The sequence below is a fragment of the Carassius carassius genome, chromosome 28 (genome assembly GCF_963082965.1).
Source record: "Carassius carassius chromosome 28, fCarCar2.1, whole genome shotgun sequence".
Lineage (NCBI taxonomy): Eukaryota > Metazoa > Chordata > Actinopteri > Cypriniformes > Cyprinidae > Carassius > Carassius carassius.
This window is the reverse complement of record NC_081782.1, coordinates 19,962,007-19,976,336: the sequence shown is the minus strand read 5'-3', so window position 1 is coordinate 19,976,336 and position 14,330 is coordinate 19,962,007. Positions and strand designations below refer to the sequence as shown.

General features: G+C 35.9%; 1 protein-coding gene across 1 annotated transcript; it reads right to left on the bottom strand.

The window, feature by feature from the left end:
- Window positions 1-1,362: 1,362 nt before the first annotated feature.
- Window positions 1,363-4,165, bottom strand: fxyd6 (FXYD domain containing ion transport regulator 6). Its single transcript, XM_059514763.1, has 6 exons — window positions 4,041-4,165; window positions 2,449-2,523; window positions 2,026-2,062; window positions 1,882-1,931; window positions 1,755-1,793; window positions 1,363-1,658 (listed from the first exon to the last, which is right to left on the bottom strand). The coding sequence occupies exons 1-5, from the start codon at window positions 4,126-4,128 to the stop codon at window positions 1,765-1,767; spliced, it is 279 nt and encodes a 92-aa protein (XP_059370746.1). The 5' UTR covers window positions 4,129-4,165; the 3' UTR covers window positions 1,363-1,658; window positions 1,755-1,764.
- Between the last annotated feature and the right edge of the window lie 10,165 nt (window positions 4,166-14,330).

Here is a 14,330-nt window from a genome sequence, read left to right as displayed (position 1 = left end):
CCTTCCTTGTGTATATTTCATCATATGAAATACAGTTTTCTGGTGCTTTTTGTTTGCACCAAAGTCCCACCCTTACGAAAATTAACCACAGTTTTAATTAAAAAAAAAAACATAGTTAGCACAAATTAACTATGTTTTTGCCTCAAAAACCATACCACTACAATAAAACCATGTTTAATTTTCCAAAGTGTAGTAACTATTTAAGGTCAAAATATACTTTTATTTATATGTTTTTCTAGATGCATATTTTGCTTTATTTAGTTTGTCCACCAGGTGGCAACACTGCCCTGGCGTGTTGTTTCACCGTCGAATAAGAAACTACTTTTTTTTTTTAAATAAGGTTTTTTTTTTAGCTCGTAACTTTTAGATAGATATGGCACAGACACTAAACAGGAATAAAACATCTCTTGTGCGCATGTTTTCACTAGCTACGTTCGCAAAAAGAAAAAAAAAATATTCGGCTACACATGCACTACTATACTTTATGCTTTACCTTACTGTATGGAAAACAGCTGCTTGGACATTAAGCAAAATATCTCCTTTTGTGCTCCACATAACAACGACAACCATCAGTTTTAATGACATGAGGGTGTGTAGACGATTATAAAATATTTACATTTCTGGGTGAACTATTCCTTTATGAAAGTGAATACGTAGGCTACAGAAGCCGTGAGATAGTCAAGGTAAAGGACACAGGTATGTGGCACTATGGTGAAGTGAACTGCTTCTGCGGGCTCACTCTCAGGCCGCAGACGATTAGACTATGGGTCCAAATGGGGGCTTTGAGCCCGGCAGTGTTGCAGCTGATCATAGGAAAATGGTATAGCGCCCCCTATACAGTACAGTGGTGGTACTGTGTTGTTTTTGTGCTTGGTCTGGGAAAAATTATTGAAAGATTTTCGGGAGAAGGAGCCCTGAATGTGGGCTTACATGCACACACACACACACACACACACACACATACATACAGTGTATATCCAAATATATATTCTGCATCACATATGAATCAATACTTATATTAAATACTTTAAATATGTGTGCATATAATCTATACAATGTAAAAGAGAAAAAACAGCAGGTGCGACACAAAAGACAAATTACAAGTGTTCTTACCAACAATAACAGTAACTGTTATACACTGTTGGATGTTAAAGCAAAATTGTTTTAGAAATACAGTTCATCCAAAAAATTTAACTATGGCATTTTTTTTCTTAGGTTTTTTTCATTACATAATAAGGGCTACATGAAGCATTTTTAATATGTTCTCTTTTTTGTGATCAACATAAAGAAATAAGTGCATACAGATTTAGAAACAAAATGAGAATATTCATTTTTAGGTGAACTGTTCCTTTAAACTGCAAAAAATATTAAGAATGATCTGCAGAAAGTGGCTAGTTTTGCTAAAACAACTCACTCAAGACGGACTGTTGCAAAAGGGCACAGACGAAAAGACGGCTACGGTTACTGTTCACGTGACAGGACTAGAGGTCTGCGTACAAGACACTGGCCCATTAAAGTACCAAGTCATCGTCGCCTCCCCCCACAAATCTCTGTCTCCTCTCTATCATCTCATAGCCATGGTCTGGAATCAGCTTCATCATCATCCGCATCCGCAGCATCAGTGAAGTTGTTCAGCCACAGCTATGTGTTCAACAGCACTGAGAAGAAATAAGGTCGATATTACAGCAAGCTCCCTGCTTTTTGGGTCATTTCTGATTCCATAATCACACTTTCATAAGGAAAGTCTTCTATACCTAGATTGTTTCAGTTCTCTGTTTTAGGGGTCTCCTTGTCTTTATGAAGAAGAAGAATAAAAAAATAATGTTAAAATTGTTCTTAAAGATGACCAACGTGTATTACAAGATATAGAACTGATCTCACCCTTGGGGACCATGGGGTTCTCTGCTTGAGCTTCTTCATCTCCCGGAGCCCTGAGAAAATATATAGTATGAAGAAAATTATAACTGATGGTTATAAACTCATGCAACACATGACAGAGAATAACAGAGGCTCTATGGGACTAACCTAGTCTTCTGGTTGATACTGCAGCGGCATCTGCGGCCTGAAGGGTGCACACAAGCAAAACAATTTAGATCAAACGGATGATGAATGTCGATCCATACAAACGACCTGTCGGCTTTATTTTGTGATAATGACTAGGATAATAAGGGACAATGATCCCTTACAAATGTTATTCTTGTAACCAGACTGAAATGTTAATAGCAAGCATGTGAGTGTGACATATATTCATGCATCTCTATTTCATAATAAAACTTCATCTCATGCTCAGTTGAATAAAAGCACTGCTGTGTAATTGTTATCTTTTGTCCTATTCGGCAGCTCAGTTTAGCTATTGTGCTCTAATCTCTTTTACACTAATTTCTACACCATGTAGCTTCTGAATGAAGATGCTGAATTAAAAATATTAAATAACACGATGTTTCTTACTGAGAATAAGGAGCACTCCCAGAGCAAACAGCACCACAGCAAACGCCAAACCCCCGATCCTCAAACTCTCATAGTCTGGTTGAGAAATAAAAGGATTTTACTTTTTGAGTTGTCTTTGAAGAAAAACTCAAGCTTATGTGGAAAACACACACAAACACAATTTCAGTTTGCAAACCAGTTTACTTATATAATGCAACATTCTCAGATGAAACGAGATATTCAGAGAATAATAAATAAATTAAAAAAAATGTAGGATGGGACTTTAAATTGTATTTTATCAGGGATAATTATGTACTGCATTTTAATTACTATTAATGAAGAAAAAAAAATTCTTATAAAAAAAAAAAATCAGAAATTTCAAATAGCACATTTAATTATACGTGAATTTTTGAAGTAGGAAGACTGAAATAGTATCTTCTAAAAATTATTATTATTATTATTATTTTTTATTATTATTTTACAGTATATATATATATATATATATATATATATATGTGTTACCGTAGAAGACTGAAATAGTTTCAGGCCAGTGTTGGTTATTAGTTATTTGACAGATACCTAAATTCAATATCCAAAGCATTTTTCCAAAGAAAATCCCTGGAACAATTTAGGGTTAAAGTACCATGCTCAATTGTAACTTTAACCACTGAGTTACCACCATCCATGGGTGTTAAGATGAATTTTTGTTTCTGAATTTTGTTACTCCAAAATAATCTGTCTGTAGATTGCAGGTTTTTGCTTCTAGCAAACTCGAGACATGATGTTGTAACTGTGGCCTCACTCAGAAGTGGCTCGTCTCTAGCCACTCTCCAACAGAGGCTAAACCTGTGTAGTGCTAAAGTGGTTGTTGATATCTCGGCAGTCAAAAACCTTTGGGGCTCTGCCAGTTAGAAACTGGCCTTTTGGTTTTCTCCCTGAAAACTGCCTATCTGCGTGAACATCTTGATGTAGTATCTACAATCGTAGTGGTCTTTTCTAATCTTTCTCTTCTTTATAGTATCATCACGGAGTTCCTAAGAAGTGTGATGATAGTATTTCTGACATGAATTTCTTGTTTTTTTTTTTTGTTTTTTTACATGCGAGGCTCTATTTACAACTGGAATGATCTTCGTTTAACCACATGTTTGATTGACAGGTCCTTCACAGCTGCCCAAAATGCATCAAGACATATTAGTATTTATAGTGCAAATGTGATGTGGTCACATGCTGAAATTGTGGTTTGAGTGGATACAGAATGTATTGGAGCACATTTTGACCTGTATTTTTCATTGACTATCTTATAATTAGTCACATCACTCAGGACAATTCAGAGATTTTCAGATGTTACATAGTGTCTGGAGATGATCAAAATACTGTGTAAAAAACAAATTTAGATTTCATTTTGATATAATTTATTTGGGTGTAACTGCTTTCTAAGGCAACAATTAATGTGACTGTATGAAGTGTGACTATAAAGGTAATGGAAGCCAAGTTATATTCCACTTTCTTTGTGTACCTGCTGTTTAAGAAGTATGTTCCTTATAAAATGACATAATGCTTGCTATGTAAGTAAATACTGACCTGTGTGAGCTTTTGTAAGTATTGATTCTTACCATATACAAATGGTTCCAATCGCTTCTCTTTTCCATCTGATAGAAAACAATAAGAAATTATGCATGAAGCCATTTGCCTACTATACATTTATATGGTAAAATAGTAATATGTAGTGAGGTGGTAAATGCAATAAAGCAGAACTTGCCTTGGTCAGATTCAGACAGAGCTAAGACAGAAGATCAATACAGAAAAAAAAAAAACATTATAAGAAGAGTGAAACACATTAGTATTATGGATCTTTATATTCACAAAACAACCAATAACTGAATCCAAACTATTTGTTTGTGGTGGGTGTTTTTGCTTGTTGAGAAAGATCTCAGAGCCCTAAGCTAGATGCAATATTGGCAGGAATATGACATTGCCTAATGAATGTGTGATCCGAAGCAGGCATAATAACAGGGTTTTGACAGGGTCAGTACAATTTGTTGTATTTCAAACTCCATTAGACTAAATCGATGCCTGTGAGACAGGAGGGGAAACTCATAATGATTAACATCTTACTGATTTGTCCTCTCTGTAGTACTAAAATGAGTTTAAAAATGATTTTCAAGCAGTCTAGGATGGGTTTTGTGCTTTTAAAATTGTCTAAACTTACACCAAATGTTGATTGTATACTAGACTAGAATCACCATCAAACTGAAATAAGTATTTAAGGAGTTAACAGTCTTAAATACAAGCCCGGAAGTTTATTGCATCAAATAATCTATTAACAAATCTATTAATATGCCACTCGGCAGTTGATAATTTGACAGGTGAAGATTTTTATAGCTTTATTGCTCTGTTGATCATTTGACTTTGAAATGAAATTACAAATTTCCTCTTTTTACTCATCCTCACACAAGAGGTGATGGAGAAAGCAAGGTAAAAGGAACTTTATGGAACCCAAAAACAGGCAATGAAAAACGACAAGAAGTGAAAGACTGAAGGTACAGTAGAATGAACAAAGCATGAAAGACACCTGAAGGAAGAGTGAAAAAATGTTACATATAACAGAAAGAAGGAAGAAAGAATGAAGGGAAGAAAATGACAGTGAAGAATGGATGGATGTATGGACGGACTGACTGACAGACGGACCGAAAGAAGGAAGGAAGGATGTAAGGAAGGAAGGAAGAATGAAGGGAAGAATAAATGGAAGAAAAGGATAGTCAAGGAAGGACGGTTTGAAAGAAGGATGGAAAGATGGACAGATGGAAGAAAGAGTGAAGTGAAGAATAAATGAAAGAAAAGAAACGATGACGGAAGGAAGGAAGGAAGGAAGGAAGGAAGGAAGGAAGGAAGGAAGGAAGGAAAGGATGAAAAGGACAGTGAAGAATGGATGGATGGATGGATGGATGGAAGGAAGGGAAGAAAAGGACAGTGAAGGAATGATGGACAGATGGATGGAAGGAAGGAAGGGAAGAAAAGGACAGTGAAGGAAGGCAGGAAGGAAGAATGGATGGGTGGACAGATGGATGGAAGGAATGAAGAAGGATGATAGATGGAAGGAAGAAGGATGGAAGGATGGATGGATGGAAGGGACGGAAAGGAGTGTGAAGGAAGGAAGGAATGATGGAAGGATGAATAGATGGATGGAATGAAGAATGAATGGAAGAAAAGGACAGTGAAAGAAGGTTGGATGGTTTGATGGATGGATTGAACAGAGAATGACGGGAAGAAAATGGATCAGGAAGAAAAAGAGGAAAAATTAAGGGGAGGAAGTGACAAAGAAGGAAATAATGAAAAGATCAATGGATGGATAGAAGGAAGGGACTATGCAGGAAGAAGGAAGGAAGAATGGAAGGAAGGAACAATGTGAGAATAAAGAAGGAAGAACAAATAATAGAAAAAAAAGGCAAAAAAAAAAATGAAGATCAGGTGGAGACCACGAGAGGCTTCCACATGTGCAAACTTTGTTGAAAAATAACTGGTAAATTACCGATTTGAGATCATGTTTAAACAGGATCTTTAATATCTGCCAGTTATCTAATTTGAGAAATGGTCAAATTACCAGTAAAATGCCATTTCTATACCACACCAATTTGCTAAAATGTGACTGCGAAAAGAAAGCCAGTGTTTCTGATAACATTACTGGCATCTAAATGGTACCATGAAGAACCTTTAACAACTTTTCTGTTGCGCACAACATTATTTATACAGGATTATATATTGGAACCTTTATTTTTAAGAATGTATGGTTAAATTAGCAGAATAGTCACTCTGTCATTTTCAAGGTAATTTAGAGAGTTTGGAAGGAAAGAAGAAAGGAACCATGAGGGAAAGAAGAAAAAAGGAAGAAACAATGAAAGGAAGGACTGGAAAATAGAGTGAGGGAAGAATAGAAGGAAACTTGTGGTTGCAGTGTGAAAGATAACCAGATAAAAACTAGTCTGACAGTCAGCAGTGCTTTTAGCGGTGGTTTGCTGACTGCTGAAGGATACATTTTTTACCAGTGTAGAGAGCTGTGTGTGTTTCATGTGGCCTAATTGTGAGAAGGGTGGAGTCTCTCAGAGGACTGAGATGGATGGGAGTGTTATTTAAATAGATGCTCTCATTTCACAAATGAAGTTTGTTTGGCAAAAGCAGGACAGCAATTCACAGCCATGTAAAAGCACATATACAGCACAAACATAGAGCTGAGTCCATTGAAGAATTACAGAGAGCACACACACACACATACGTATGTTTTTATGAAAAGTGGGGACATCCCATAGGCGTAATGGTTTTTATACTGTACAAACTGTATATTCTATCGCCCTTCAAAAACCTACACATAACCCTAACCCTCACAGGAAACTTTGTGCATTTTTACTTTCTCAAAAAAACTAATTCTGTATGATTTATAAGTGTTTTGAAAAATGGGGACATTGGTTATGTCCTCATAAGTCACCCTCTCCTTGTATTACCTGTGTCATACCCATGTCATTATACAAAGTTATGTCCTGATATGTCACAAAAATAAGAGCACACACACACACACAAACACACACACACACACACACACACACACGTGATCTCAGATTAGAGAGGTCACTGATCAAATTCTCAGTTAAGAACTCTAGGATGGCGCTAATGTGTCATGTCATGGCTTTTCCCCATGCTTTTCCAGTTCTTTCCAATCCCAGCGGACACAGGGAGTCTGGAGTGAAAGGGAGGGGGCACTTACCCGCCACATAGACTAGGAGGGAAAAAAGGAAGACCAGAACAGTTTCCATGGCAACTGCAATGGGGAGAGAGAGAATCAGAGTGAGAAAGAGATAGAGTAAATAGAGTGAGAATCGGTGTTAGTGGGTTACATGACTAGAGTTCTCACAAGCTCACATTATTTATAATCACGATAATGCTCTATCCTTGACTGGCATGTTGTCATTGTATCTATGCGTTATTGAAAGAGGACAGTCAGAAAGCCTGACAACAGGTTGAATTTGGACTGTAGACCCAGAAATCATAAATATGCATTTTGCGGTTTTTAAAAAATGTTCCCTCTTTTTTCTTTTCTGCCATTTTATGAAATGTCTCAGTTAAAGTTGTCATACCACAGCCAGGATTGGCTGGTATGTCCAAAATATTTATTACATTTTGAGTAATTATATAATTACAAATCACAATATAAACACAGACACTATCATTCAAAAGTTTGAGATTGGTATTATTTAGTTAGTTAGTCTCTAATGCTCACCAAATTTGTGTTAATCAAAAACACAGTAAACCAGTATGGTTTCATATATTTTAATTATATAATTAATGTATTATATGATTTAATTAATTTAATATATTTTAATGTATAATTTATTTATTTCATGCAAAGCTGAATTTTCAGCAGCCATTATTTCAGACGTCAATGTAACATGATTTGTCAGAAAGCATATGCTGATCTGCTGCTCAAGAAACATTTCTTATTATTTTACATGTTAAAATTAAATGTTAAAAACATTTTAAAAATATTATTATTAATAAACATGTTATAATAATAATAATAATAACAATGATGATAATAATAATAATAATAATAATTATTATTATTATTATTATTATCCAACTTACTTAACCTTGTAGTTAAGCATGGTACAGTTAGTTGAGCGTGAGAAATATACAAATTCAAGTGACATGACATCAACTTTATCAAATGAAAAAGGGTCTGAATTTACACTTATTAATTACATAATATTTAATTTACATATATTAATTTGATGTCAAACTTTCAACAGTGAGCATTAGTATTTTACAAAATGTTTACACATGCAGTAATATATTTTGGATAAACACTTTATAAACTTGCTCTAAAATGCAAAATAGAAAGGCTTTTAGTTTAGAGACGTAGCCTTTATTTATATTTACAAAATTCATCCCATTCATTATAAATAAAATCAGTATATTAATTCCTTCAATTCAATATTCTACAAACTTCAAATAAATTGTAAGCATGTCTGCATCTCTAAAGGTTTTCATAGAGGTATGAACATCTTTGTATTTTACCTTATTTTAATGTTTAATTGTTTAATTGTTTGTATAGCTCGAAATCTGTGGAAATGTGAAAAACGCTAGAACCACATTTCACACAAATCTGCCTTCAAAATGAGCTGTCTTACTGGGTTTTTTTTTTTTTGACTTTATGTCAGTGAGTGCTGTAATAACATTTATTATAGAAGGACAAAGTCATTTGTTCTGTGTCATGGGCAGGATATTACTGGATTCTGCCGGTAGTCCCACAATCCCTATGACAGCTTTCAGGTACCCGGTCAGAGCAGTGTCATTTACTGGAACATTAAGCATTGGAGAGCCATCAACAAGAAAATGACACGGGGCAGAGCAGATTAACTGCCCTTGACCACAGGAAGGACATGTATCATTCTTCTCTGAGTGTTTCAAGAAATGGATTGTGTCACAGAAAAAATATTTCCAAATGGACAATTAATTTACCAAATCACAACACAGTCATTGAGTTAGCGTTCAAACTTTTACGAATTTAGCCATCTAGTTTTAAATTCTATTTCTTTCTTTCTTTTTTAATCTTTAAGTCATTATGTCAGGTTATGGATATTTGTTCACTCATATGGGTTTCTTCACAGACAAGACAAATACATGTTTAAAACTAAAAATACCAAACAACCCTGCTGCTTCTGAAACCTTTAGAGCCAAACCTGCCATCGCCACCCTGCTGTTAAGTAGGGCACCATCATCTCGAAATGGTGTCATGGTCAACCTGTAAAGGAAACAGGGTCATTCTGAGAAAATCTGGTTCCCAGGACTAACTAATGAAATAAACATGATACTGCTAATTTATATCACACTCACCTAACTCAATTTAGTGTGCAATGCAACACATATGGCCATAATACAATACAGTTATATTTGTGCCTTTTATTTTGAGGAGACAGTGGAGGGATGACAGGAAAGTATTGGGTGGAGAGAGAAGAGCAGGGTCAGCAAAGGGGCTCAAGGTGGGAACTGAACTCAGGTTGCTGTGAGAACAGTTGCACTATATAACCACAAGGCTATCGGCGCCAACACGTGACGTACAATTCACACACATTAACTTTAGATACTTTGCTCCGCCAGTGAAAATAGTTCCAAAAGTCAAAGCAGAGCAGACTTTTCTGACATCATATTTAAAGAAGTGGCAGTGTTTCATTTCAACTGCACTTACACTGACCTTGTGAAATGCAATATTTGAACTTCAGACATTTTGCAGACAAAACAGTGGCGCTACCAGAACTACCTACTGAACTATTGAACCTCATTTGATATTTGGCCATTGAAAAACTCAGACCGTATACTTATTGGACAACATTCTGAACATGGGACATATTAGTTTTTTGGATTAATGGGATTTTCTGTCTGTAGAGTAATTATATTCAATGCAATACTGTCTCATAATGTTGTACTCATTAGATCCATCATTTTACAGATATAGCAGACATCTTGGCTTCCAAATGTCCAAACAGCAGAAGGGACAAATAAGCCAAAACCACAAGGAAATGAAGGACATCTGGGAAGTATTGTTATCTACCATCTTGGATAACCTCATGTTCTTTTCAACTTTATATAGAGACACATTGCTCTACAGCTACCTTATGTGTGATAATGTTAACACAGCATAATAACGCCCTTATCTTGGTCTTTTTTAAGAGCTTCAGTCTTATCAGCATGTCACCCATTCCAGAGGCACTGCAGTCTGCTAATGGACATTATCAGTCTCAGTGAAATCACAAGGAGAAGTGTTTGGAATGAGCCGATAACAACAACAAAGTTGTTATTCTGTTTAACCAGTTCAATCTCACCTGAAAATACAGCCTTGGGTCACGATACTCAAACATGGTAGCAGTATTACTAAAGGCTATTACGAACATTGTATCTTGTAATGTAACATGGTATTGTTTGTATATTGTATAACAACAGACATTGTCTGTTAGATCAGTTTGACTTCTCTCTTCCCAACGGCAAGCAGTCTCTTAGGGACATGAGCAGAAACCATCCACGCTTGTGTTTCAATATCCATCACAGTAATGAGTGCCCACCCATAAAAATCATGCTCCGACCAAGTGAATCTTATCCGCGGTAGGGATAGAGTTAGGATTATGTTTTTTTGTTTTTTTTTACAGAAATGTACTTGGATAAATCACTTGTGCCTTACTGACCTCAAATAATTTTCTGTGTTGAAAGAAAATCAATAAGCAGTCAATGCTTGACTAAACAGACACCTGTTAATGGTCTCTATACAAGTATTTACCAAAGTGTGGGTCTCTACGGTAGGCCTACGTGATATTTTCTCTTTTTTTAGAATTGTTTGAAATGGAGGGAAACATTTTGAAAGTATTCTTGTTAAATATGTGTTTGAAATAAGCCCTTATAACCTTATTCACTATTCCCTACATTAGAGCACAAATAAAGTCTTTGCATGCATAGTATTATTGAGGTTGGGATCCATTTGCTCTCATCTTTCAAACTACAAGTAAGTAGAAGCCAGTTTGTCAACTCATGGGCGCTAGGAGACGAGACTTGTTAGGCTTCAATCATCAAACACAGCCTCTGACCTCAGCAGACATATTGACAGAGTGCTATAGTTAGATGCACCAATTCATTTCTCCTTCTGAGTAAAAGCCTCCCCAGTCAGTCACTGACCCGTGTAATTCACCCTTAAAGTCAATTGAGACAATTGATACAATTGAGTCAATGTTGTCGGCCACAGATGTTTCCTGTGCTCCCTGGAGGACAAAAGGAAGACTGTCGCTATACCTGGATAGCTTGCGAACGAGACAAAACATAATTCACTCCCAATGACTGTCATATGTCGCAAATACAAACAAACCACTGCCTGCACAAGCACAAAAAAGGATTGGTAGAGTCGGCCTAGATTATGTACATGTCTTTTTTTATTTATTTTTTATTTATAGTTTTGAGTTTTAGTTTTAGGTGCTTGGACTCTTCACACTGTTTTTGAGTGTCCCACCAAGAGCACCACATTGTGAACAGAAGAGCATCTTATGTAAGATGACAACCAGTCACAAACGAAGTGCATATGTTGTTGTGCTATTTTTGTCGGACTGGTTTCGTCATCAAATACAGTTTGATCTTGTAATCAGTAGTTACTAGACTATATGTCAGAAGCTGAGAGAATCTAACCTCATTAATATGACTCACCCTATGAATGAGAGCAAATAATATCATCAACAGAGCCTGGCACCGGCTGAGAGCTCTCATGACTAGGTGTAAGAGGACTGCAAGTGTTTACACGCATTCATTTTGCCAGAAATGGAACAGTTTCTCTCCCCATCTAATTAGCTCTCTTTTTTATGCTATTTAGGCCCACTTAAAACACCAGCTGGGGGGAGACTTCTCATGCCAGTTGCCATCTCTATTTTAGGCAGAATGTGTTGGAAAATTTATGCAGGTGAGATCAATATTTCTGCAGGTGAGATCAATATATGTATGTGAACACCTGGATTTACCTGGATTTCTGCATAAATTGGTCATTAAACAACTAAAAATGCTACAGTATCATAGTGCAAATGGGTACTGAAGATGACCACCTGAAAACAGAGTCCACATAACACAACAACAGAATGGTAAAATAGCACAATGTAGCAAAAAATATATTTATATAATTTGTAACTTGCCCTTTTTTTGGGGGGGGGGGGGGGGTAATGCTGTGGTGTAAATTATTATTGTACTTTTTTTACGTTTTTTTTTTTTTTTTCAAGAAACTTAAAGGATGGGAACAAGTGTATGTAACATTTTGCTTTCATTCAAGAACATTCTGGAACTAGTCATAAAAGACAAAAATCACCCTATGTGTACTTCTGAAGTTTTGGATAACTCATATTTGATAACTGTTTATGTTAAACTGTTGTTGTTAGCTCAGTATTATGCACGTACCATGTAACTGTTATGCATAAGTAATAAAAGATTATTTGTTTTAGTTTTAATGAGCACTTTTAATGATACACAAAAAGTAATCAGCACGTCAAACTTCATGAAGAAACATAAAAAAGTAAAGCAAATTAAAATTAACTATAAAAATGACCTAAAAATGGCGAAAAAAAAAAGAATATTAAAACACCATAATGCACATATAGAATAATAATAATAATAATAATTATTATTATTATTATTATTATTATTATTATTATTATTATGTAGATGGTATCTATCATAATTTCACATCCAGCACACACTTGAGTATTTGCCATGAGTTTAGAATGGTGTGCCTGTTTCCCTTCCCTCCCTCTGTTTTTATGTGCAAAATTATATCTAAAGTATTTGTGATCAACTAAATAGCATCTCTTTCATTTGGAAATAATGTGATACAATATAAGTAAACTGCTGAAATGTCTGCGGGGGTGTTGGTGACAGAAAATGCTAGTATACAATAGTCTGCAAAACAATAATGACGCACTGTATACTCTTTCTTTTCTTTTTGGCAAGAAATTCCTTTTGGCTCATATTATTTCTGATAATACACCAGCTGTCAAATGCAGTGTCACCCATAATAAATCCTTACCATATTTCAGCAGAACAATATATTTATGTTCAGAACATTGTGACAGATCCAGGATTTCAGTTTAATGAATAACATTTCATTGTCTTTGAATATTTAAGGTGAGACCCTTCAGACTTTCATCACAACGCAACGAGGGTAAATTGTATCCATGACAACAAAGCTTTCATTGGAGCGTTGCCAGACGAGGGTGCAGAAATATTGCTATGGCAGCTGTATCCGTCAGGTGATTCCGATTATGATTAGTTTTGAAAGATATAGCGATGGCAACCTGGAAACTGAAAATGATGGCTATCATTGTTTGATAAAGGGCAGGACAATTCCTTGTCTAGACATTCTGGAAAATCAGACATTATTTGGAAACGCGATGGCATTAACAGCACGTCATAAAATTCATATAAACGCGGGATATGTAATTAATAAATGTATAAATTGTAAGGGACGAGTACAATTAGATAATAATTTCCCCAAACGATATGGTCACCTTGTCTTGTGTCACCCTGAAGGGGTCTGTTGGTGTACATTTTCCCACTTGTTTCACTTACAAAACCGAACATGATATTTCGGAGCGCGCCGCGTGATGAGCGCTTTAACTCTGCGCCCTCCGTTAACGAATCGATCAGAAACCGAAGATAACGCGCTACCTGTTGTGCACGGAGCTCAGTCGTGCTCATCACCGGACCCCTCCCAACCTGTGGATTTTCTTCAGCACACATACTAAAAGCTCATTGTTTTTCTTCGTCTTTCTTTTTCACGCAATGATACATTTCCCCCCTCAGTAATTCAAATATCCGCTCGCGCGCCATCACCATTCATTCTAGACGAAGAATTTCAGACATTTTCATTATTATAACACAAATAAATCACTCCAATAATAATATGCCAAAACATAACACAAATAATGCACAGTTATGTTATTTATAATAACGCATAAAGCAACTCGGACACACCCTCGCGCAACAATAACATTGTCATTCTACAGCATTTTATATTCACACATTTGTTCCAACAAACTCAAATTCACTTATGCTATGTGTGAACTACATTATGCATCTCAAAATAAAATCGACACTGTCCGTTTATTAATGTTTACATTACTTAGACTGATGATGTCATTGGAGCAAAGGCAAGGCTTGACGCAGATCATTCCAAAATTCCTTCTTTATAATGAGGAAACATCACGCAACATCTCTAAGACTAAAGAAACAACAGCACACGCCCTAACTGGATAAGTGACTCCATATCCTACCTCGTCTCATCTCCTTAAGGGTTTTTGTAAGTGGATGGGCAACAGTGGGTCAAATGATGCTTCACG

Bases quoted from the DNA above. Each gene is read 5' to 3' on its own strand.
- fxyd6 (XM_059514763.1), bottom strand. From the start codon at position 4,128: ATGTATAGTAGGCAAATGGCTTCATGCATAATTTCTTATTGTTTTCTA. The intron at 2,524-4,040 runs GTAAGAATCAAT...TTTCTCAACCAG, and splicing joins ATTGGAACCATTTGTATATG to ACTATGAGAGTTTGAGGATC. The intron at 2,063-2,448 runs GTAAGAAACATC...TGCACCCTTCAG, and splicing joins GGGAGTGCTCCTTATTCTCA to GCCGCAGATGCCGCTGCAGT.